The sequence below is a fragment of the Aricia agestis genome, chromosome 6 (genome assembly GCF_905147365.1).
Source record: "Aricia agestis chromosome 6, ilAriAges1.1, whole genome shotgun sequence".
Taxonomy (NCBI): Eukaryota; Metazoa; Arthropoda; class Insecta; order Lepidoptera; family Lycaenidae; genus Aricia; species Aricia agestis.
Genome location: NC_056411.1, coordinates 6,927,332 through 6,951,503, shown reverse-complemented (window position 1 = coordinate 6,951,503; position 24,172 = coordinate 6,927,332). Strand labels below are relative to the sequence as shown.

At 38.7% G+C, this 24,172-nt stretch overlaps 2 protein-coding genes across 7 annotated transcripts; one reads left to right on the top strand and one right to left on the bottom strand.

Annotated features, from left to right (window-relative positions):
- Positions 1-3,971: 3,971 nt before the first annotated feature.
- On the top strand, positions 3,972-19,727 carry LOC121727768 (PRKCA-binding protein). 5 transcript variants are annotated; one of them, XM_042115754.1, is made up of 12 exons: positions 3,972-4,083; positions 4,622-4,672; positions 4,772-4,828; positions 5,160-5,237; positions 5,933-6,044; positions 6,318-6,446; positions 14,855-15,087; positions 15,733-15,907; positions 16,392-16,585; positions 16,909-17,061; positions 17,811-17,913; positions 19,284-19,727. In XM_042115754.1, exons 1-12 carry the CDS (start codon positions 4,037-4,039, stop codon positions 19,692-19,694), a joined length of 1,743 nt encoding a protein of 580 aa, XP_041971688.1. In that variant the 5' UTR covers positions 3,972-4,036; the 3' UTR covers positions 19,695-19,727. The 5 variants fall into 5 exon arrangements, with proteins under 5 accessions (XP_041971688.1, XP_041971690.1, XP_041971691.1 ...); XM_042115755.1 differs by having other exon boundaries at positions 3,995-4,222; XM_042115756.1 differs by lacking the exon at positions 4,622-4,672.
- A 275-nt stretch (positions 19,728-20,002) lies between these two features.
- On the bottom strand, positions 20,003-22,445 carry LOC121727770 (histidine-rich glycoprotein-like). Of its 2 annotated transcripts, XM_042115761.1 has the most exons (3): positions 22,325-22,445; positions 20,340-20,694; positions 20,003-20,195 (listed from the first exon to the last, which is right to left on the bottom strand). In XM_042115761.1, the coding sequence occupies exons 1-2, from the start codon at positions 22,340-22,342 to the stop codon at positions 20,368-20,370; spliced, it is 345 nt and encodes a 114-aa protein (XP_041971695.1). In that variant the 5' UTR covers positions 22,343-22,445; the 3' UTR covers positions 20,003-20,195; positions 20,340-20,367. The 2 variants fall into 2 exon arrangements, with proteins under 2 accessions (XP_041971695.1, XP_041971694.1); XM_042115760.1 differs by having other exon boundaries at positions 20,003-20,694.
- Positions 22,446-24,172: the final 1,727 nt, after the last annotated feature.

The following is a 24,172-nucleotide window of genomic DNA, read 5'->3' as shown; positions in this document are numbered from 1 at the left end:
TTTTAGATTACACTTAATTTCTTTTTTTTATAAAATAAAACGGGCAAACGAGCAAACGGGTCACCTGATGGAAAGCTTTGGTCGCCCATGGACACTCGCAGCATTAGAAGAGTTGCAGGTTGTGCGTTGCCGGCCTTTTAAGAGGGAATAGGGTAACAGAGGAGCGTAGGGGAGGGAATAGGGTAGGGGATTGGGCCTCCGGTAAACTCACTCATTCGGCGAAACACAGTGCAAGCGCTGTTTCACGCCGGTTTTCTGTGAGAACGTGGTATTTCTTCGGTCGAGCCTGCCCATTCGTGCCGAAGCATAGCTCTCCCACGTATTCTTATTTCCTATCTCCAATGTTCGTCTAAACTTCTAGCACAAATAAAAATTATAGAGATGCTACTAAAAGACGCGCTCTAACGGCAACGAAAGGGCAAATGACCTTTATGCAAAGGGTAGCAGAGGTCAGATTCCATTGCCGTATGCTAACAAGCCATATAAATTCTACAGCAGCTCGATCAAGGTTATGTCAGGCCATATGGGATTAATAACGATAATAATTCTTATATCAATGGTTTTGATGGTCAGCATAATAATGAATTGGTTTCTGTCCTTTAAGCTTATTTAAATGTTTAATAGAATCTAAATAAATCGAGAAACGAACTATAGTCCGAACGGCGAAATGAGGCATTTTTATATAAAAATCAAAGGCAAAAAGACTGGGCAGACAATTCTGCCCAGTCTTTTCATTTTGATTATATCTTCGCAATACGAGTACTAGGGCGGCTGCAAAAGTGTTGCCAGCCTAAACTAATTCAGACCACCCTTTAGTCAAGAGTCAGGAGTCAGGACCTTGTCTTTAGCGCTTCTTTATAGAGTCGCTGATCAAATTACTCAAAATGTATGGAATTCACATAAAACGTTCCTTAAATGAAGTTGACGTTCGATTCTTCTAATGTCATACCTACTGAATTCCATGCATTTTATAATATAATAATAATAATAATAATATCTATGGACGCTTCACCCCACGTCAGTCTGGCCCCGTGCTAAGTACCTGAAGGACTTGTGTTACAGGTACCAGACAACGGAAATATATTTAATACTTTTATACTATACATATATTTAAGATTTTTATTATATCATACACATATTTAATACACATCCAGACCCGGGAACATTGAAAACTTTTTGTTCCGTCGGCGGGATTCGAACCCGCGACACCCGGCTTGAGCTACCGACGTGCTCACCACTGAGCCACAGAGGTCGTCAAATTTTTTGATCGGTGATTCTATAATTACATATAATATAAAGAATGGAAAAAACGTCAGCTACAGGATTTTGTCTTGTGTCAAATGCAAAATACAAAACTTATAGTTTTTATTATTCGTAGCTCACACCAATATATTTTAATGTAGATAACCGTCTTTTCACTGTGGTCTAACTTGTCACATCAAACTGGGAACTTCCAATTTCAAAATAACGAAGGCTGCTTAGGATATTGAGTAAACTTTGATGACCAATTTTCTAAGAATATGACTAATATCTAGTCTGTATAATATTTTTTCTACAGAGGTAGCATGTACCTAATAAACATTAAACAGACTGACATTCAATTACCTTAATGCTTAATTAAATTAAATGAAAACTTTGGCATAACCTTCATACATCTTCTGAGAAACTCTTTGTTTAGTTAAAATTAAATAATAATTTAATGTCTCAGAAAGCAAACGTAAGCTTTATTCCAGTTTAGCACATTTCCGCCGCCCCATGTACATAATCTGCAGGGCCTTTATGGACGCTGCCGCCCCTAGGCTGTGGCCTATAACGGCCTATTTGGAAATCCGGTGCTGTTTAGGCGTGAAATAGGGATGCTTCGTCAAGAATGGACACGACCAAATACCACGGCGTCCCAGAAACCAGCATCAAATAACAAACAATTGAATGTAGAGTAAGGGCCAACGGTGCGTACTAGCAGAGCAATGGTTCAATTAGTATTGACACAGTTTTGGGCATTGATACATTTGCATACAATAAGAATAGAGTATTGCTAGTTTTTTTAGGTTGTTCCAGTTTAAGGCACTTAGAATTTAGAAAGAAAGTCAGATAAGTAGATAAGTGACTTATTTTAAGTATATTATTGTCTCGATCAGCCATTCTCAAAATAGTATACTCAGCGGACTGCAGAACCCTGGCGCTCTGTTTTTTAGAAATATAATAATTAGCAGGCACCAGCTGCATGGAGACAATTTATTCAAAGACAAAACATTCTTTTTTGGGGCTCCGTCACAAGTGTCATATTTGTGGAGATGGAACCCTAAAAGGGTTACTCAACCAAAAAAGTTTGAATGCGCTGGTTAGTTATTATATAACTACCAGTACGGTGCCAGTACGGTATAATAATTATTACTTTTTATTATTTTTGGAGCACAAAACAAATCTTTTTTTTTTTCAAAATTCAGTACACCCCGACGCGGCGTGGTCGCAGTCACCTCTCCAAGATTTCGATGTTGGGGAGAGATCAGAGAACATTGACAAAAGAAACCATAAGGCCTTTGGGAGGGAAGTGGTAGGACTTGAGCTGTGTTTAAAAAACTAACAAAACTGTACGCTCTTAGATAACTATTATATAGGCTCTATGCTTTTGCCAGCTTAAGGCGGGGATAAATCTCAATCAAAAACGATAACCTTGCACACAACCAAAGACCAAGCGTATATGCATCGCAATAAGATTCATTTTAGCTTAGCATAAAACTGTAACTACTCCGGCGGATCTTCTCTATTTTTCATGTTTTTTTTTTAAATATCTTTGGAAATAAATATTCAGAAACAAAATTGTTCGGTTAAAGAGATTTTAATATAGATTTACTAACAATTTATTCAAATAAAATGTATAATTATTAATTATCCTAGTTAATACTTATATTTCGATGAAATAGATTTTTTTCGGAGGTGAGTTTGTAAATTAATTACAGCCAAAGTATTAGGTTTTATTAAAATGTTTATGGTTTAAGGTATATATTAAATATTGTGCTTTATATCTCATATTTTTAACACTTCGTTATTATATTGGAACTATAGTTTGTGCGTTCTAAGATGATATGGGTGACAGTTTTCATGTTCCTTGCTATGGGTTTTTGTTACAAGAAAACAAAAAAAATCAAAATGTAATAAATTATATTCCATCTACAAAAACAAATGTTTCCTATAATTGTAAATGAATAAAAATGAAAAGATGCTAAATGCTAACATATTAATAAAAATTATAATTAACTAGCTGTCCCGGTGAACTTCGTGTCACTTAAAAACCTTCCCTGGACTTCTACGAATATTTTAAGACTAAAATTAGCCCAATCCGTTCAGCCGTTCTCGAGTTTTGCGCTTAGCAACACATTCAGCGACTCATTTTTATATTATAGATAACTGTGAAATAGGAATATAAAATTATTGTTACGAAAACATTTGAAAAATGTCATATGCATGAAACGGAACTTATTTCAATAGAGATTGACTCTGTTGAATCGAAATCAAATCGATAAAAAAGGGGCGGCCATCTTAAATCGCCGGCACCACTGAAATGTCAGTACGAAATCGATACTTTCGATTGCAATTCCTTTACGAAGTGATTCGATAATTTTAAACTATCGATTCATTTTGGTTAGGTAACTTCCCTACTATTGTCAATTATAATGTGTCACGCATATCATCATAAAACGCACAAACTATAGGTAAACCGGGAGTCACGGAATAACAAATTGGGGTTTATCCTCGCCTTAAGAGCCAATTTCACCTACGTCTGTTAAAGTTGATGCTCGAATTAGTATGATTATCTCTTTCGTTTTTCATACAAATAAGAGAGAAGAATGACATTTTAACAAGCCATTAAAACTAACAGAGTAAAGTTGGTGAAATTGGACCTAAACGTAATAATATGATAATTAAAACCCGCGCGCGCATGCGTCTTATCTGTCACTCTCCCACGTAAACACAAAAAATCGATAATTTTTTCATGTGAGTTTCCAGTGTTTGTTATAGTTTAAAACCGTACAAAATGATGCAAGAGTACGATGACGATTTCTTCTTCGAGGAAGACAAAATGTATGTCACAGTATTTTAAGCTTTATCAGCTACATCCTTTTCCCTTGATATCTATTGGAATATTTCAGTGTTGTTGAGTTGAGTGTTGTGCAAGCATGAATCAAGACTTACAGCGTACGATCATGTTCGAAGATAAAATGTAATGTTTTTTTTATTATACTTAATGAGTTTTTACATTTTATTAAAAAATACAGCAAAATTTAGAGCTTCATATAGTAGTGATAATAACCTAGTAAGTAGTTACTATTTTATAAATTATAATTCGTTTCTGGTAAGTAATTTAATTACTTACAACAAAGCAGGCACAATTTTTTTTAATTAATTTAATAATAATATTAAAAGTTATTTGATACGGCTTTTTTAACTTTTCCACGCTAAAATAAAGAGACCCAAAAATTAGACAATTCAATTAGAAAATAACCACTTTGTTTAAGCATTTTTGTTTATATCGTTTATTTTTAATTATTGTTTATTGTTATTGTTATAATTTTTGTTGCAATATAATATTATAATTTCTTATTTTATACTTTTTGTTTAGAATTACTAAAACGGAAATGACAAGTAGTTTGCTTTTACCAGTTGATGAAAGGTAAGTAGGTTCTTATAATAAATACTATCAAATGGCTAAACATATGTATATATATTTTTAATGTATAAGAGTCAGTTAATTAATATTAATTTCGTACAGTCCTACTATGAAAGTTCAGGATACAGCAAAAATGGAGGACGACAATATTCTTGATTTGTAAGTAAACTTTTTAATTTTCATTAAATGTGTCTTAAATCTAATGAGTAATGACTAATGAGTATTTCATTTTCATTCAGTTTTTCAATCATTATATTTTTATAGCAATCTGCCTAGAGCGCGTCTTGCTCATAAAAATAATTTAGTACGTTATGGATGGAAATGAATTTCTAGGAGGTCTAGCCACGTTTGACGTTTGTCTGTTCTTATTAGCTTTACATCTGTCTATTCTATTCTACTTTAGTTAATAAAATCTCGTCGTATCTTGTTTTTTTTTTATTGTACTTTAAATAAAAATGTACCGTACTAAAAAAATATTTGTTTTATACAGCATTGCCGACGACGATCTACACTGCATTGCTCGTGATTTGAGAGAAGAACGCTATTTATTGCAATACCAAAACTTGATGTAAGAAATAATTTAGATTTGTAGCTGGGGTGTACAGCAGAGAACAGTTGCAGTAGTAATCACTAGTGCTAAAATCAGCTCCTTAACAAATGAAATGTAAAAATGTTGCTCGCTGCGCTAACAGACCATTTTAATCCATTATCATACAAAAATCATATAACTTTTAGTAATATTTAATTGTAATAAAAAGCTAGGAGTTTATTTTGCTTGAAAATAAATTTATTGACCTTTATAGTGTTTTCATAACCTTCCTTTCACAGCTCACAGCAAAAATTATCATTTATATATCAACTATTACATAAAACAACTTGCTAATTTTTTAGCCTATTGGTAAAACAAAAGTTTACTCTGCAAAACATATTTATGCGATAGCTGCTAAAATTATTTAGTACGAGTAGGTGCAGTATTTTTCGAAGGCTGACCATAATATCTAATATTATGTACCTCACCATACCAAACTTAAAAAATATATTTTGTGCATAAGTATATAAGTATAAGGGCGTTTGTGCACTACACGGATTTTTACCGTCCGGCGTTCATAACTTTCACGTTTGCCATATAAATAAGGTAGGAAATCGAGATGTCGCGCCGCGCCGGATGGTAAAATTCCGTGTAGTGCACAAACGCCCTAATTCGTTTTGAATTTAAAGTATTTTTTTCTTCGAATCAGGTGACAATATTTTTGTGAATTTCAGGGGAATGACGGTAACTTCGGGCAGTGTCGTGTTGAATAAGGACGAGAAAAACCTCATCGGTATCAGTATAGGCGGAGGGGCGCCACTCTGTCCCTGTTTATACATCGTCCAGGTAGATAGATTTATCCAAAAAGATTAAGATTCAATTTATATTGCAACGTCGCAACTCGCAAGGCGTTGCGATGCATTTGATGAGACATGAGACATTATTTGTTACATCGATAGCCAGCTGGCAACAGGCAGTAAAAATGCGTCGTAAGTCGTAACGCCTCGCAAAGTTATAATGTAAATGATACCTTTTTTTCATCTAGAGTACTTCTCCTAAGAAAATTAAATTATAACATTAATATTTTGACTTAGTAATTAAAATAGACTTTTTTGCCAGATCTTTGACAACACTCCAGCCTCAAAAGAGGGGACACTGCAGAGCGGAGATGAACTGGTGGGAGTGAACGGACAGACTGTGAAGGGAAAGACGAAAGTGGAAGTGGCGAAGATGATTCAAGCAGCTAAGGTAAGCAGGGCTGTAGCTAGAGTCAAATTTGAGGTAGGGCAGCGTCGGTTACAGGTAGGGCGGAAGCAAAAAAAATCGGTCAAGTGCGAGTCGGATTCGTGCACGAAGGGTTTCGTACCGTTATAGATAAAAAATAGGCCAAAATTGTGTTTTTTGTAATTGAGCCACCTTTAAATATAAATGTTATTTTAATTGTATTATTAATTAATTAAGTGATTTCGCAAAAATGTCCAGTGCCTACTGTTGCCATTAATATATGCAGCAAAAAAGGCGAAAAAACACGAATCCTTAAATATTGATTTTATTTTGTTTTTAGTATTTGTTGTTTTGATTTATCTCTAGGTCAATGATGTATTCAATTCATTCAATAGTTATTCTTAGATACTTAAAAAAAATCTGTGACAAAGCATGAGCACTATATCTAAGAACTACATATTATTAAATCCTCAATTACGAAGAACAAGCGAACAATATGGTTAAACTTCTGGATGTAGCGATCCACGTGTGAGTGAGAGTGAGGAAATAATAATTAATTGTTGGGTTGGGTGATACGAGTCAATAGATACGACTAAAAATATATTTAGATTATTATTGTTTCTGCAAACTTATTAAAATAATAATTAATAATAAAATAACATAAAATATTTAAAACAGCTGAATTCTACGATTCGCCATATTATTACAAATGCGAAGAACTTCGTTCAGATCAACTTTTTTTGTTCTTTTTTTTTCAAAGGCCAGAAATACCATACCAGCCATTCTTTCGTGACCCATTGACAGTCTTTGAGGCCTATTAATTGCAGTTAAAGTTGAAAACGTGGACTCGCACACTGCAGTACTACATCTTTTTTTTTCATTAAGATTGTAGCAGACAGCAGTACCTACGTTCGTTCGCCGATGAAACAAAGAGAACAACGCGCTCTGAAAAGAACGCACGCCGTCTTTGTATACGTTCGTTATAGAAGTTGAAACACAGAAGAAAATCGCTCTGCAAAGAACGTACGTTCGCAATGACAAGAGAAACAGCTGTCCGTGTAATAATACCGGACATGAACCGGCCTTGAAAAAGGCATTTTTCTAATAAGAATTCTTCGCAACAACACTACGCGTCTTCACATCGAGGTTACGTCGAGCGAGGGATCTTCGCAGCGTGGCTACGGTCTTCATGGCGTTTGCAGAGCTTCCATCTTCACAAAATGGCGGCACTACAATTATTACCGGCACGGCGGCGACCGGCAGCGAGACGTCGTCGGTATGGAATGCGCGCGCGGACTGAATTCGCGGGCCGCGAGAGCCCATATTTATACTCGGGCGATGCCAGCGCCGCGCGCCGCGGCGCGGCCAGTTTCTCGCGCGGCAATCATAATTACCTTGTAAATATTTCTTATTCAATTTTTTTTCCCTTTCTAATTTTTGTAAATGTTTTTATCCCTTTCTGTACATCTCTTTCTAATTGTAATAGCCAATCACAATCAATCTTTTAACCTTTGTACATTTTGTAATAATAATAATTAACTCATTTTTTTGTATATATGCAGCGCATTTTTGTAAATAAATCACTTCAGTTCACCACAGTAAATCGAGTTTTACTCTTTACTCCTCCGACCTCTAGTAAACTCTTAGAGAGACCAACCGGTCCTCTAAACTGGTGACCCCGAAGGACAACAAGCAACCTCTGCTAGAAGAAACTCTACTGGAAGAAACTCTGCTACTCTGCCCGAAGAATCTCTGCACGACGAAACTCTGCTCGGCCAAAACGCTGCTCGGACGAAACGCTGCACAACGAATCGCTGCCCGAAATCCCACTGAAAAAATGGAACCCAGAGGCGAATCCCTGCCCGAAACCTCGGTACTCACCAGCAACCCTGCGACGTCACCGTCATCACAGGAAATCGCCGGCATTGCCCTGTCAATGCGAATCCCGCCATTCTGGAGGGTCAAACCCAGGCTCTGGTTCGTCACCTTCGAAGCAGCCACCAGCAGTCTTCAGAAGAACCAAAGCCAGCTCTCCCAGATGGTCATCGCTCGTCTGGAAAAAGAAGACATCGAACAAATCGCCGACCTACTGTACAACCCGCCAGAGACAAACAAATACCAAGCCCTCAAAGACCGGCTCATCTCCGCATACGAAGAATCCGACAGTCGGCAATTCCAAACGCTGCTGTCGGACATGGAATTGGGAGACCAAAAACCGTCACAACTACTACGACGAATGCGAAACCTGGCTCGCAACAAGGTCCCCGATTCCACCCTACAACTCATGTGGGCCAATCTCCTCCCGACGAGTATCCGCTCCGTCCTGGCCGTCAGTGAAACGTTCCAGTCGAAGACCACACTCGACGAGCAAGCTGCGCTGGCCGACAAAATAATAGAGCAGTCACATGTAAATACTGTACATAGCATCTCATCCAGTCATCGTGTAAATAGCCCCGCATCAAAATCATCGAACGTCGAGTGCCTGCTCATTGAAGAAATACGCAAATTATCGTTAGAGGTCGCTGAATTGAAGAGGCATCAATACAACAACAATAATAATTATAGAAGAGAAAATTACTTTCAACGCTCAAGGTCAAGACACAGATCGACATCCCGATTCCGGCAACGGTCAACTTCGCGTCCACGGTCTGCATCACCATCGCCATTCTGTTATTACCACAACAGATTCGGCAAGGAAGCGAGAAAATGTACACAACCGTGTACATTCAACAACAAGTCGGAAAACTAGACAGAACGTTGGCAGCGGCGGAATCCGGCGTTCACAACAAACAATACCGCCTATTCGTCACGGACAAGACTACGAATCTCACTTTTTTGGTAGACACGGGTGCCAATATATCCGTCATACCGAAAAAGAAAGGCCTCCATCTCCAGCCGCTACCTTTTCAACTTTACGCCGCCAACAACACCGTCATCCCGACATACGGCGAGAAGACATTAGAACTCAACATCGGACTTCGCCGACCATACAAATGGAAGTTCATCGTCGCCGCAGTCTCGAAGCCAATCCTCGGTGCCGACTTCCTGAAACACCACGAACTTATAGTCGACTTGAAAAATAGAAGACTCATCGACGGGAGAACCAGTCTACATATTAACGCTCCTGGACGCTACACGGACGTACCTACTGTCCGTAGTGTCGACAGCACGCAGGCGTACCACGACATACTAGAAGACTTCCCCGGCATCACGAGATTGACAGCGATGAATATTACACCGAAACACAGCGTCGAACACTTCATCGAGACGTCTGGGCCACCGCTACATTGTCGCGCCCGACCGCTACAGCCACATCGCTACAATCAAGTGAAAAAAGAATTCGAAAATATGATGCAACAAGGTCTCTGTCGTCCCAGCAAGAGCGCCTGGTCTTCTCCACTTCACGTCGTACCGAAGAAAAACGGCGACATAAGGGTATGCGGCGACTACCGACGACTCAACGCAGTAACAAAGCCCGACCGCTACCCTATTCCCCGACTACGAGACTTCACTTTCCAACTCGCCGGAAAAACTATTTTCTCGACGATCGACTTAAACCGAGCCTACCAGCAATTACCAGTCCATGAAGAGGATATAGAGAAGACAGCAATCATCACACCATTCGGTTTATTCGAATTCCCGAGAATGTGTCCCGGCCTTAGGAACGCAGGCCAGACATTTCAACGTTTTATACACGAAATACTGCAAGGCTACGACTTCGTCTTCTCGTTCATCGACGACTTGTTGATCGCATCCAGCAGCGAAGAAGAACATCGCCAACATCTGCGGTGTGTTCTTCAACGCCTAGAAGAAAACGGAATCACGATAAACCCAGCCAAATGTGTACTCGGCAAGCAAGAAGTAAAATTCCTCGGCTTCACCGTAAACAGCGACGGAATCAAGCCGCCACAAGATAAACTACAAGCCATCGAAGATTTTCCGCTACCGAAGAACATAGAAGAATTACGACGTTTTCTCGGCATGCTAAACTTCTACCGAGACAGCATTCCGAACGCCGCTACAATTCAAGCCCCGCTACACGCATACTTACATAATGCGAAAAAGCGAGACAAAACACCGATCGAGTGGAACGAGACATCAAAAGAAGCATTCACGGCATGCAAAAATAGCATCAAAAACGCTGTTTTGCTCGCCCACCCGAATCACAAAGCACCGATCGCTATTTTCTCCGACGCCTCGGACACCGCAGCGGGAGCTGTAATACAACAATTCAACAATAACAAATGGCAACCACTCGGCTACTTCTCGAAGAAATTTACAACAGCGCAAACGAAGTACAGCACCTACGATCGCGAACTTCAAGCTATCTACATGTCAGTAAAATACTTCAGAAAAATTTTCGAGGGCCGAGAACTCATTATATTCACCGACCACAAGCCATTGACATTCGCCCTACAGAAGAAAACATCAACATCGGAAACTCCGAGAAGAACTCGACAACTACTTTTTATCTCCGAATTCACGCACGACATTCGTCATATCAGCGGAAAAGACAACATAGTCGCCGATACATTCAGCCGCATCGAAACAATCAACACGCCGTCAGCTGTAAATTATGAAGAGTTATCTCGCGCGCAAGAGCGAGATAGCACGCTACCTACACTCTACAGTCAAGAAAACTTAAGTTTCAAAACAACTACGCTACCTAACTCCGATATCAAGATTGTATGCGAAACTTCAACAAAATACGTTCGGCCGTACATTCCGCAAGACTTTCGACGCGCCGTGTTCGACTCCATTCATAACTTAAGTCATCCTGGAACAAAAGCATCAAGAAAACTCATCGCGCAAAAATTCTTCTGGCCGTCAATGAACTCCGACATTAGCGAGTGGACGAAAACCTGCATACAATGTCAGCGAAGCAAAATACAACGACATACATCGAGCGCCGTGTCGACATTCCCACAAGTCGATCGCTTTCAACATACACACACCGACATCATCGGTCCGCTGCCTACAACAGCGAGTGGTCATAGATACCTACTTACTATGATCGATCGCTCGACAAAATGGCCTGAAGCTGTACCACTCACCGACATCACCGCCGAAACCGTCGCAAGAGTATTCTACGAACAATGGATAGCGAGATTCGGGTGTCCGACTACAATAACAACCGATCAAGGACGCCAGTTCGAGAGTCAGCTGTTCGTCAACTTAACACGATGTATGGGTATCGAAAAAACCCGTACAACACCGTACCACCCGCAATCTAACGGCATGATCGAACGCTGGCATCGAAGTCTCAAGAATTCACTGAAAACAAGACTCATCAACAGTAATACATCGTGGATCGACGAGCTACCTACAGTTTTACTCGGACTACGCGCCGCCATACGAGAGGACACCGGAGTCAGCGCCGCCGAATTAACCTACGGCCGTAACCTACGTTTACCGGCCGACTTCTACGAAACAACATCATCATCGAGCTTAGATCATACCTACATCGAGCAACTACGAAAAAACATCAACTCTCTCAAGCCGAAAAACAATGTACAGCGCCACGGTAATCAACGCAACATCTTCATACATCGTGATCTACTTACGTGCGAATACGTATTTTTACGTAACGACGCCGTAAGGAAACCACTTCAAACACCGTACGACGGGCCGTACAAAGTTCTCCGACGAGAAGAAAAATACTTCGTAATACAACTACCCGATCGCACAGCAACAGTATCCATCGATCGTTTGAAGCCCGCCTACATACTGAGTGAAGATTACCTCGGCGAGTCAACGAGCAATGTACAACAGTCACCGGTAATTCTCAACTTACCTAATACCAATTTACCTGCTACCTTACCTTCACATACCAATAATTTACCTCAAAATACCTCATTACCTTTTACCGTTACCTCATTACCTTTACCTGTTACCTCACAACCATTACCAAGTGCAACACCGATCAAGCAGAAGTCACCAGCAAGTCCAGCACAGAAGACAACAAGAACAGGCCGTGTCGTCAGACTGCCGGTACGCTTCGCTTGAGGGGGAGCACTGTAGCAGACAGCAGTACCTACGTTCGTTCGCCGATGAAACAAAGAGAACAACGCGCTCTGAAAAGAACGCACGCCGTCTTTGTATACGTTCGTTATAGAAGTTGAAACACAGAAGAAAATCGCTCTGCAAAGAACGTACGTTCGCAATGACAAGAGAAACAGCTGTCCGTGTAATAATACCGGACATGAACCGGCCTTGAAAAAGGCATTTTTCTAATAAGAATTCTTCGCAACAACACTACGCGTCTTCACATCGAGGTTACGTCGAGCGAGGGATCTTCGCAGCGTGGCTACGGTCTTCATGGCGTTTGCAGAGCTTCCATCTTCACAAAATGGCGGCACTACAATTATTACCGGCACGGCGGCGACCGGCAGCGAGACGTCGTCGGTATGGAATGCGCGCGCGGACCACAGATTACTAGTATATATTTGGCGCGGACTGAATTCGCGGGCCGCGAGAGCCCATATTTATACTCGGGCGATGCCAGCGCCGCGCGCCGCGGCGCGGCCAGTTTCTCGCGCGGCAATCATAATTACCTTGTAAATATTTCTTATTCAATTTTTTTTCCCTTTCTAATTTTTGTAAATGTTTTTATCCCTTTCTGTACATCTCTTTCTAATTGTAATAGCCAATCACAATCAATCTTTTAACCTTTGTACATTTTGTAATAATAATAATTAACTCATTTTTTTGTATATATGCAGCGCATTTTTGTAAATAAATCACTTCAGTTCACCACAGTAAATCGAGTTTTACTCTTTACTCCTCCGACCTCTAGTAAACTCTTAGAGAGACCAACCGGTCCTCTAAAAGATTATAATTAAATGGACGCATCGCTTCATGTAATCGTGATTCAAATGCCATCTATACACAGAACAAAGAATTATTATCGACGACTTCTGTGGCCCAATGGTTGGGCGTGTGGCAGCTTAATCCGGGGGACGCGGGTTCGAATCCTGCCAACGGAACAAAAAGTTTTTAAAGGTATAATAAAAATCTTAACTATACAGGGTGTAAGAAAAATAAGTGATAATACTTTAGGGTGTGTACGTGTTCCATGTAGAGAGTTCACTGTGAAAGTAGCAGCGCTGAAAGACCAAAAAATTTTTTCACTTTTGTATGGGGAAACTCGTGACGCTCGGGCCCCTTGCCCATACAAAAGTGAAAAAAAAATTTCATCTTTCAGAGCTGCTAATTTCACAGTTAACCCTCTACAAGGAACACGTGCACACCCTAAAGTATTACGAGTATCACTTATTTTTGTTACACACTGTATAATGTATAGTTTATATAAGAATAAAGTATATTTCTGTTGTCTAATACCTGTAATGCAAGTCCTTTAGGTCTTCCTTTTTAGGGTTCCGTACCCAAAGGGTAAAAACGGGACCCTTTTACTGAGACTTCGATGTCTGTCCGTCTGTTTCCAGGCTGTAACTCAAGAACGGTAATAGCTAGAGAAATGAAATTTTCACAGATTATGTATTTCTGTTGCCGCTATAACAACAAATACTAAAAACAAAATAAATTAAATATTTAAGGAGGCCCATACAACAAACGTGATTTTTCTAACATTTTTTGCTTAATTATCAATGATGACAACAGGTAGGCACTTGAAATTTTCACAAAGGCCTTAATAATATATGTAATCTAATAAATAATAATAAAAGTGAAAAAAAAAAAATTAAGGGTTAGGTAGGTAGGTAGGTCCCATACTATTTTTGCTCTATAACGGTACGTGCGCGGTATAACCCTTCGTGCGCGGGTCCGACTCGCACTTGGCCGATTATTGGTATTTTTAAGGTAGGGCATTGTGATTTTAAGGTAGGGCATTGCCCCACTATGCCCCCCCCCTAGCTACGGCCCTGAAGGTAAGAGTAGCTAATTAAATAAGTATTTTGTCGTGCTTGGTCAAATATGGAGCTAGAAAACCCAAAACATAATAGCTGTTATCACGATAAGAATAAAAATTTAAATCCGGATTGAATAGCTTGCCTTACGGCTCCCACACATACTTTTGTAACCCCGGGTGCTCCTCCTTACCGCAGCACCTGGGGAGTCGCACATACCCCGGCGACCATTCCCCGGGCCGCTGGGGATGCGTAACGCAAATTTCCCACCGCAAAAAAAGGCTCCCACACATAACTGCAAATTCGCATCGCATCGCAAACTGCGACAAAATTCATAATAAAAATGACATTGCGATGCGATGCAAATTCGCAGTTTTGTGCAGCCCTTATTATCATTGAGTCCAACAACAAAAATGAAAAAACCTTCGGTTGACTGAAAGATACTGGTTTTTATGTTGTTAATTTTTGTAATGATAAAGATTGTTTACCTTAAAATACCCTTCAGGTACATTAATATCTTACGGTAGATATTATACTCCTGAGGTATTTTCATGTTTTTTTTTACAGGACCAAGTAACAATAAACTATAACAAACTACACGCAGATCCTAAGCAAGGGATATCTCTAGACATAATAATGAAAAAGATGAAACATAGACTGGTAGAGAACATGTCATCAGGCACTGCTGATGCTTTGGGACTGTCCCGAGCCATTCTATGCAATGACACCCTAGTTGCCAAACTAAACGAGCTGAGAGAGACAGAAAATACTTATAAACGATTAGTGGAATTCGCGAAAAGGTAGGGTACCTAATCCATATTAGTATACAGGGTGTAACAAAAATAAGTGATAATACTTTAGGGTGTGTATAATGTACATGTTCCTTGTAGAGAGTTCACTGTGAAAGTAGCAGCGCTGAAAGACCAAAATTTTTTTTCACTTTTGTATGGGCAAGGGCCCGAGCGTCACGAGTTTCCCCATACAAAAGTGAAAAAAAATTATAGATTATCACTTATTTTTGTTACACACTGTATAGAACACACTACATACTAATATTATAAATGCGAAAGTGTGTCTGTCTGTCTGTTACCTCTTCACTCCCAAACCGCTGAACCGATTTTGCTGAAAGGTATGGAGATATTTTTAACTGTAAAAAAAAAATCACTTCAAACTCATAAGAGTTTGAAGTGATATACCTAAGTAATTCATATTCAGTTCACATCGTGTATGCAAAATACTATATCGCCCTAGACTAGAAACATACTCTGTCACTTCATTGTCAATCGCGGTTTGTATAGAAAAGAAAATGATGAAATATGACAAGTTTTTTTGACAGGGAGTCAATGACATCTACAGACAGAATTATGCGATTTGAGAATAGTAACCCATGCTAGTACTAATTGCTCTTATTGCAGTATCCACTTAATTTTATTGTTTTATTGCAGAATGCTGAAATCATATTTCGATGTGCTACAAACGTATAAGGCGTTGGGGGATATCTTCGCTGCCATAGGAGTAAGGGAACCACAAGCGAGGGCGTCCGAGGCCTTCACGAGGTTTGGACAATACCATCGTGAATTAGAAAGAGATGGCATCAAAATGCTGAAGACTTTGAAACCCGTAAGTATCGTGAGAAAAGGGAAAAAATAAGTTGGATAAGAATATAAATAGAAATCAAAGGTGTGTCAGAAAAAAATCATAAGTCAAGGGGAGTTCTAGTAGTTAGGGAGGGGAAGAGGACTCGAGCTTGTGGCGAAAGCCAACACAGCTGAACCCACATGAATTATCCTACTTATAATTAACGCTGGCAACCCCTTCCCACCACACGATTTAAAAAAAATTTTGGGTGCACAGGAAGTACAGAGCAACTGTTTGGAAAAAAAATTTAAGTCGCCGAACCTGCATTTATTTCCATTTTTTCCCCACCCCACTACACCCACACCCACCGCCCATTATCAAAAAAGGTTGTTCAGGGAAGTAGCTAATGGAGTTTTAATACAGCTGAAGCCACATAACCGATTTGGTCGTCAGCTCATAGTCGGTAATAGCTTATAAAGAAAAATTGTTCGAGGCTTGCATAAGTTAATGAACTTTTCTTTTATAGATCCTAGCCGATATGGGGACGTATTTGCACAAAGCTATACCAGATACGAAGCTAACGATTCGGAAGTATGCTGACACTAAGTTCGAATACCTCTCCTACTGCCTGAAGGTCAAAGAGATGGATGATGAGGAGTATGGATACAACGCGCTACAGGAGCCTTTGTATAGGGTGGAGACTGGAAACTATGAGTATAGGTAAGTTCATGGGCGTACCGAGGGCGGGGCAGGGGGGGGGGGGGGGGGGGGCAGCCGCCCCCCCTGGATCATGTTGACGTCCCTACTAAGTATATTATCGAATACTTTTATCTATAAAAATTAAAAATTAAGAAAACGATTTTTTGCCATTTGTTTGCATTACAATATTTTTACAACTAAAAATTAATAATTTTTTATTCTTTATAAACACCTAGCTTATGAAAAATCTGATTTGCCCTAGTTTTTTGACACAGTTTAACTCTTCCTTAGTTTTTATTATTCGTAGCTTAAAAATATCAAAACTTCTCATTAATATGTTTCAGGTTAATCCTTCGCTGCCGCCAAGAAGCACGAGCAAGGTTTGCCCGATTGAGATCCGATGTACTGGTAAAATTGGAACTGCTGGACAATAAGAAGACGCAAGACGTGGCCTATCAGCTGAGGAGGTTTATACAGGGACTGGCTGTTTATCACAAGTAAGTAAAGTACCTAACTGAAAGAAAGATAAATATAAAATATATTATAGGGCCTGTTTCACCACTTTCTCATGAAGTGTCGAATAGGCTATTCACAGCTTTTTTGACAGATTCTCCATACTGCATCTGTCAAGTAAAGTGGTGGAAAGCCTTTAAGCCACTTATCAGGAAGTGGTGAAACAGGCCCTAAGTATTATAACAACAGATAAACCTATCATCCAGTATCCTTGTAATACTAAAGAGCAATTGTTTAAATTCTTAAAGAATTTTTAAAAATACAGGATAGATAACTATTGATAAGTACCATCGAGGAAATTTATTCCTAGGCATTTTTTTTTATGAAATAAGGGGGGCAAACGAGCAAACGGGCCACCTGATGGAAAGCAACTTCCGTCGCCCATGGACACTCGCAGCATCAGAAGAGCTGCATGTGCGTTGCCGGCCTTTTAAGAGGGAATAAGGTAGTAGGGGAGGGTAGGGAAGGGAAGGGAATAGGGTAGGGGATTGGGCCTCCGGTAAACTCACTCACTTGGCGAAACACAGCGCAAGCGCTGTTTCACGCCGGTGATGACGTTGACAGATCAACGTCATTTGGTCGGGTCATGTTAATTGTACAGATCTGTCGGCTGGGTTTGACGTAACGCGACCAAACTACGTAGGTCCCCCATCTGCTTAGGAATCAACTTCTCTGATAGTACAACGAAATACGTAGTAAACAGTATCATAGGTAACTATATTTTGGTTTTTAGCGAAACCGTCAACCACATAAAGGAGAACGCAGGTCTGTTTCCAGTGGAAGTGGATTTGTCGCAAAATGCCTTCCAATATAAGTCCACAGCGCAGATTATACAGGTACCTACTTATCACATTTTTAACACAATGTATAAAATTATATTTTCAGTAGACCAGTGTTTTTCGACCTGTGGTATACTCGATGAAGCGCATCGGGGTCGCGAAATATTATTTTCGCCATTCGCATCATAAAAAGGTTGAAAAACACTGATGTGGATCAAATAAAATTAGATAAAACTATTATAGGGCCTGAGAATTTACATAAAACTAGATGTCCCGCGCGGCTTCGCCCGCGTAAATTAGAAATTTTACAGAATCCGTAGGAACATTTTCCCATAAAAAATATTTCCCCCGTTTTTCCCACATTTTCCTGAGTTTCTTCTGTCGTATTAGTCTTAGAGTAATAATATAATATAACCTTCTCGATAAATGATGAGTCTTACTCGATAAATGATCTATCTAACACTGAGATAAGTTTTTAAATCGGACCTGTAGTTTCTGAGATTGACGCGTTCAAGCAAACATACTCTTCAGGTTTATAATATTAGGTAGATATAGATTTTTTTTAATTATCGCTTGACAAACTCGAGTCTCGATCTAAAAGACTATGAAATGGTATAATATGGTAGTGATGATGATGATGATGATGATGATGAAGAATGTAATTTGCATAGTAGCATATGCTTTCTGTTCTTAAAACAACGCCGAAACTCCCAAACTTGTATCTATAAAGAATCAGGAATTCTCTCAGCACCTTCCGAACCACGGTATACCAGGTATATCTCGGTACAAAATCTTACTTGTTGGTAGCATATGCTTAGAATACTTCTCACGAAACCGTAGTCACCATATGTTTCCCTATAAGTTTTGAGGAGTTCCCTCGATTACTTATGGATCCTTCATCAGATCACCACTTTTCTGAATATAATACCAAATTGGGATGATACCCTATATACCAAAAGAAAAATTTTGAAAATCGGTTAACAAACGGCGGAGTAATCGTTGAATATAAGAAAACGAACATAACACCTCCCCCATTTTGAAAGTCGGTTAAAATTGTAGCCTATGTGTTATTTATTTAATATTTTAATCAGCACATGAATTGAATAACAAAATTTTTTTCAAATTAATCGTAGCACCATCTGTCAGGACAAACTAAAATTGAAATATAATTATATTGAATGCGATGATAGCGCCGTCCGCCGGATCTAATGTAAAACATTCCAAAATCAACACCTCCTTATAAATAAGAAATTAATTGAAAAAACATTTTCCAGTAGACCAAACTGTAAATCTAAACCATTCTCGAATCTCCACGAACACACACAAAAAATTTCATCAAAATTGGTCCAGTCGTTTAGGAGGAGTTCAGTCACATACACACGCACACAAGAAATATATATATTAAGACTAGTTAATCATCTTAACAGGATAACCCAGAAGAAGATGATATTGAATATGCCCAAGAAATCCAGGAATATCACGACTTACCTGATGGCAACACCAATCAGAAAGTTTCCAACCGTTGCCAGAATAAGGATAAAAGCGACAGTGATACCACAGAACAGTTGCTACCGGGTTTGACGGATGATGTCAAACTTGACATGTCTCCACTGACTGCCAAAAATGATAACCTGTCACTTTTAACTGACAATGTTAAACTTGATATGGAACACTTAACTATCAAGCCTGAAGATAATTTAACACTTTTAACAGAATTAGGATTAGCAGACACGAATAAAACTGACGATTTTGGTGACTTCCAAAAAGGGATGAGCACATCAAATGATACTGATGATGTTTTTGATAAGTTACTTAATGATTTGCAAATAGGTAATTGAATTTGTTATACAATAAAATATTATTAGAACTAATGATGCTTTTTTAATAATATACAGTGTGTTTGTGTAAACACCGTTATCCTTGAAACCATCCGTCTTCATACCCATACAAATTGCCGATCCGGGCATCCGTGGGTATGAAGACGGCATTTTTTTGAGTTCCCAGCATTGTTCTCATAGAAAAAGTTGTTCATTTTGACAGTCTTATTTGATGGTTTCAAGGATAACGGTGTTTACACAAACACACTGTAGATTAGAACACACAGACTGTTTAATTTTTTATTGTATTATTTACAACTTGATGAAGTTGTTGACTCAGAATTCTGGGTCAGTGCTTTATAGAATAATTACCAACTTCTTTTTTGTCTATCAGTCTATTTATTTTACTTAACATGTAATATTTTATATACAAATAATCGTTGTTTACATCTTCTGTAAACCTTTATCTTCTTTCGTTTTCTATTTAATTTTTATTCTGTGTACATAATGTCTCACTTTTATTACAGATCAACAAGGCTTTATATATCAACGTGGCGAAAAAAGGAACTAACGCTGCCCTCATACAAAAACGTCATTTTTGACAGTTCTTTACGTACAGCGCCCCCGCTCACGTTCATAAAAAGCCTTGTCGATCTGTACATCTACTACCTAACTTAATTCTATATCTCTAATTCTAATGGTGGATATGATCCACGTGGTGGAAGTGGACTGGGGCCGGTTTGTGGTGATGGTGCGGTTCGAAGTACAGCTTCAACTTCTCCACTTGGTGCTGATCTATGAGCGGTTTCTTCACGTGGTGTTCATGGATGTAATGCTTATGCGCCTTCGCCGCGTGCACAATGTGCTGCTGGATCTTGTGCAAGTCTATCTCCTCTGACAGCTTGTGCAGCTTAATCGCCGCTTTCTGTGTCAGATGTTTCAAGCCCGCGTGTACTTTCTCTGTTATTTTATCCAATGACGGCGTTGCTGATGCCGTGTGTAAAACGAGCAGAAGCGAGATCTGGAAAATTATGAAAAGGATTAACTTGAATCTAGGGACGTCAAAGGGGTGAGATTATGGTAAGTTATTAACTACGGCTACGGTTAGGCTACGGTTAAATTTTAACCGTAGCCTAAGGCCCATTTTCACCAACTGCGCGTTGGTGTTAACAGCTTGTTAAAATGTCATGTATTCTCTTTCATTCATATGAATAACAAAAAAGGTAACATTATACTAATTCGAGCATCAACTTTAACAGTCGTAGGTGAAATTGGGCCCGAGCTACACATTTTAACAGTTTAGTCGATAGAATCGTAATAATTATAGTAGCACAAATTAGTTACTACGGTAATTTAAGTAAGAACTAATATAAATAGATACAGAAGGTACATAATTAATATAGTATGTTCATAGGTAATGAAAATGATGAATCTTCAAGAGAAATCGCGGATATTATGAACAACTCAAAGGAAACTAATAAATAGTGAAACGAATAACGAGTAATAGAGATTACAGTGGGTTATTATCTCAGCACCAATAAACTTCATCATCATCATCACTACACATCTGCTAATCTGCTAGATAGATTCGAGCTTATGTCAAAGAAAGCAAAAACATTTAATTTCTATTTATTATTATTTTCACGAAATAAACATTCTAATAAAGTCATAGTAGGTACCAATTAGAGTCCCTATGATCGTTGTTGTTTCAAAACAAACATTAAAAATTAATATTTAATTCTTAAGTCTTATTTCATGAAACTAAAAAATATTATTTTAATAGTTTTAATACATATAGAGCTACGACGACTACAGAATAAATTTCTCTTTTCGCATTTGTTTTCCCCCCCCCCCCCCCCCCGGCCTTGAACCTGGGTAATTTCCCCCCCCCCCCTGGCACCAGAAATTGGGTAATATGCACCCCCTGGCCCAGAACCTGGGTACGCCCATGCACAAGACCTATAAAAATAAGAATAAATATCTCGAAAATATTTTATACAAAAGGTTAAGTAAGAGCAGTGTCTTAGTAAAAGTTAAAAGGCCGTGATAAAACTTTTTAAGATACCCAACATAAAATTGAGAGCATATTTCACATAGCTAGGCAAAGTTAAAACTGCTGATACAGGGTGAATATAAACCTAGCTAAAATCCTGGGTACGCCCATGAGGGCTCATGGATTTTAGCTAGGGGGAGGGCAGCATACCTGTTTCGAGAAGAGAAATTTGACTTATATTACCTAATCTGACTGAAAAGATATAGACTTGTTTCCAACACTTCTTTTTGCGCAGAGTAGGTAACACGTTTTTAATTCCCACTTGCCAGGAAAATTTACGTTTATTTTATCTTCTAGGGGGGGAGGGCAAGTTCCTCCCTCCCTGCCCCTACCTGGGTAGGTACGCTCATGTATGCCCTTGGCACTTAAGGTAAAAGAAAGAGTTTTTCCAACCCTTTTCAATCTTCTTGAATATCAATAGGACAGCCACTACATTCTTAGAAGAAAAGTTTTCAAAACACTTTCCCAACCTTTACCAAGGGTAAAAAGCCTCTAGAGTCCTAGAAGAAAGGGTTTTCCGAACTCCATCTTTCTTTCCTACTAATTAATTTTCTTAAACGCTCACTATGGACTATCACTGTATCACTTATATACTCACTAAAACAAAAGCCCTCATGATGTGTGATAAGTAGTCCACTAAATAGCCAACTGACCACGTCAATAGTTTGGCTCCTAATATAACGTAGGACTATTATATGCAAATAATTACGCAAGCGCATTATTCTGAATCTATGTAGCGATAACAAACGATATTGGTTTTAATGTGTTAATTTGATATTAAAATTTATATTTAACAATTACTATTATGAAAAAATGTTAGTTGTTACCAAATTGTTTATATTTTCCTTAACAATTACTTTATGGACCAAGAGCCAGCGACGGCCAGACCTTCCTCAGTTTCGTAAAGCTGAAAGTTTACCTGTTTGTGGCCTTTGCAGAGGTTATAAAGACCAGCAACTATGGAGTTCATACAGCTGTTACTTTAGGAGGTATCCAATTCTGAAGGTCTACCTGACCTTCGCGAAAGAGTAAAGCTCAATTTCATAGCTTATATTCATCGCAGGAAGTGGTGGTTTCGTCTACCAGTGCCGGACATTTTTGACAGTTGCTTCCCACTGGTAGACACCCTGAAAGTCTTAGATTTTATGATAGTGTAAGTGTAAGTATATAAGTATATAACCTCACATACGGTTTTGCTCGATCGAGCAATCATTTGTCAAGCTGGCTCGATTCGAGCCTTCATACTGGCTCGATGCGAGCCTTCGAGATGTGAGTTTTGCGGTCCACACGGTGGTTTTTGCTCGACTTCGAGTAAAACTATCGAGCAAAACCGTATGTGAGTACTTAGCATTTGGGTGTCTGGCAGCTGTCAAAAATGACCGGTACTGGAAGACGAGATTCCTCCACTTACCTTCGCAGGCTCTTGCTCTATTTCATTGCTAAAAAATAAATTACCCAATAATGTACCTTGTGTTATACGAGGTGAAACGGTATCCCGTATCAGTCGCACGTGTCTTTCATAACTTTTAATTAGTGTTATGTTATTACAGGTCTATTAAGTTATTTTTTCATTATAATATCATGTAGGTACAAAAATACCTTGTGCTTCGTTGCCAAAAAATAGTTAGTTACAGGTAGTTATCTAAGTACAGGGAAACGGTATCCCGTATCAGTCGCACGTGTCTTTCATAACTTTTAATTAGTGTTATGTTATTACAGGTCTATTAAGTTATTTTTTCATTATAATATCATGTAGGTACAAAAATACCTTGTGCTTCGTTGCCAAAAAATAGTTAGTTACAGGTAGTTATCTAAGTACAGGGAAACGGTATCCCGTATCAGTCGCACGTGTCTTTCATAACTTTTAATTAGTGTTATGTTATTACAGGTCTATTAAGTTATTTTTTCATTATAATATCATGTAGGTACAAAAATACCTTGTGCTTCGTTGCCAAAAAATAGTTAGTTACAGGTAGTTATCTAAGTACAGGGAAACGGTATCCCGTATCAGTCGCACGTGTCTTTCATAACTTTTAATTAGTGTTATGTTATTACAGGTCTATTAAGTTATTTTTTCATTATAATATCATGTAGGTACAAAAATACCTTGTGCTTCGTTGCCAAAAAATAGTTAGTTACAGGTAGTTATCTAAGTACAGGGAAACGGTATCCCGTATCAGTCGCACGTGTCTTTCATAACTTTTAATTAGTGTTATGTTATTACAGGTCTATTAAGTTATTTTTTCATTATAATATCATGTAGGTACAAAAATACCTTGTGCTTCGTTGCCAAAAAATAGTTAGTTACAGGTAGTTATCTAAGTACAGGGAAACGGTATCCCGTATCAGTCGCACGTGTCTTTCATAACTTTTAATTAGTGTTATGTTATTACAGGTCTATTAAGTTATTTGTTCATTATAATATCATGTAGGTACAAAAATACCT

Excerpts from the sequence above, each read along its gene's own strand:
- LOC121727768 (XM_042115754.1), top strand. The coding sequence starts at position 4,037 with ATGATGCAAGAGTACGATGACGATTTCTTCTTCGAGGAAGACAAAAT. Across the intron at positions 6,447-14,854 it reads AGATGATTCAAGCAGCTAAG|GACCAAGTAACAATAAACTA; the intron begins GTAAGCAGGGCT and ends TTTTTTTTACAG. Across the intron at positions 16,586-16,908 it reads ACTGGAAACTATGAGTATAG|GTTAATCCTTCGCTGCCGCC; the intron begins GTAAGTTCATGG and ends AATATGTTTCAG.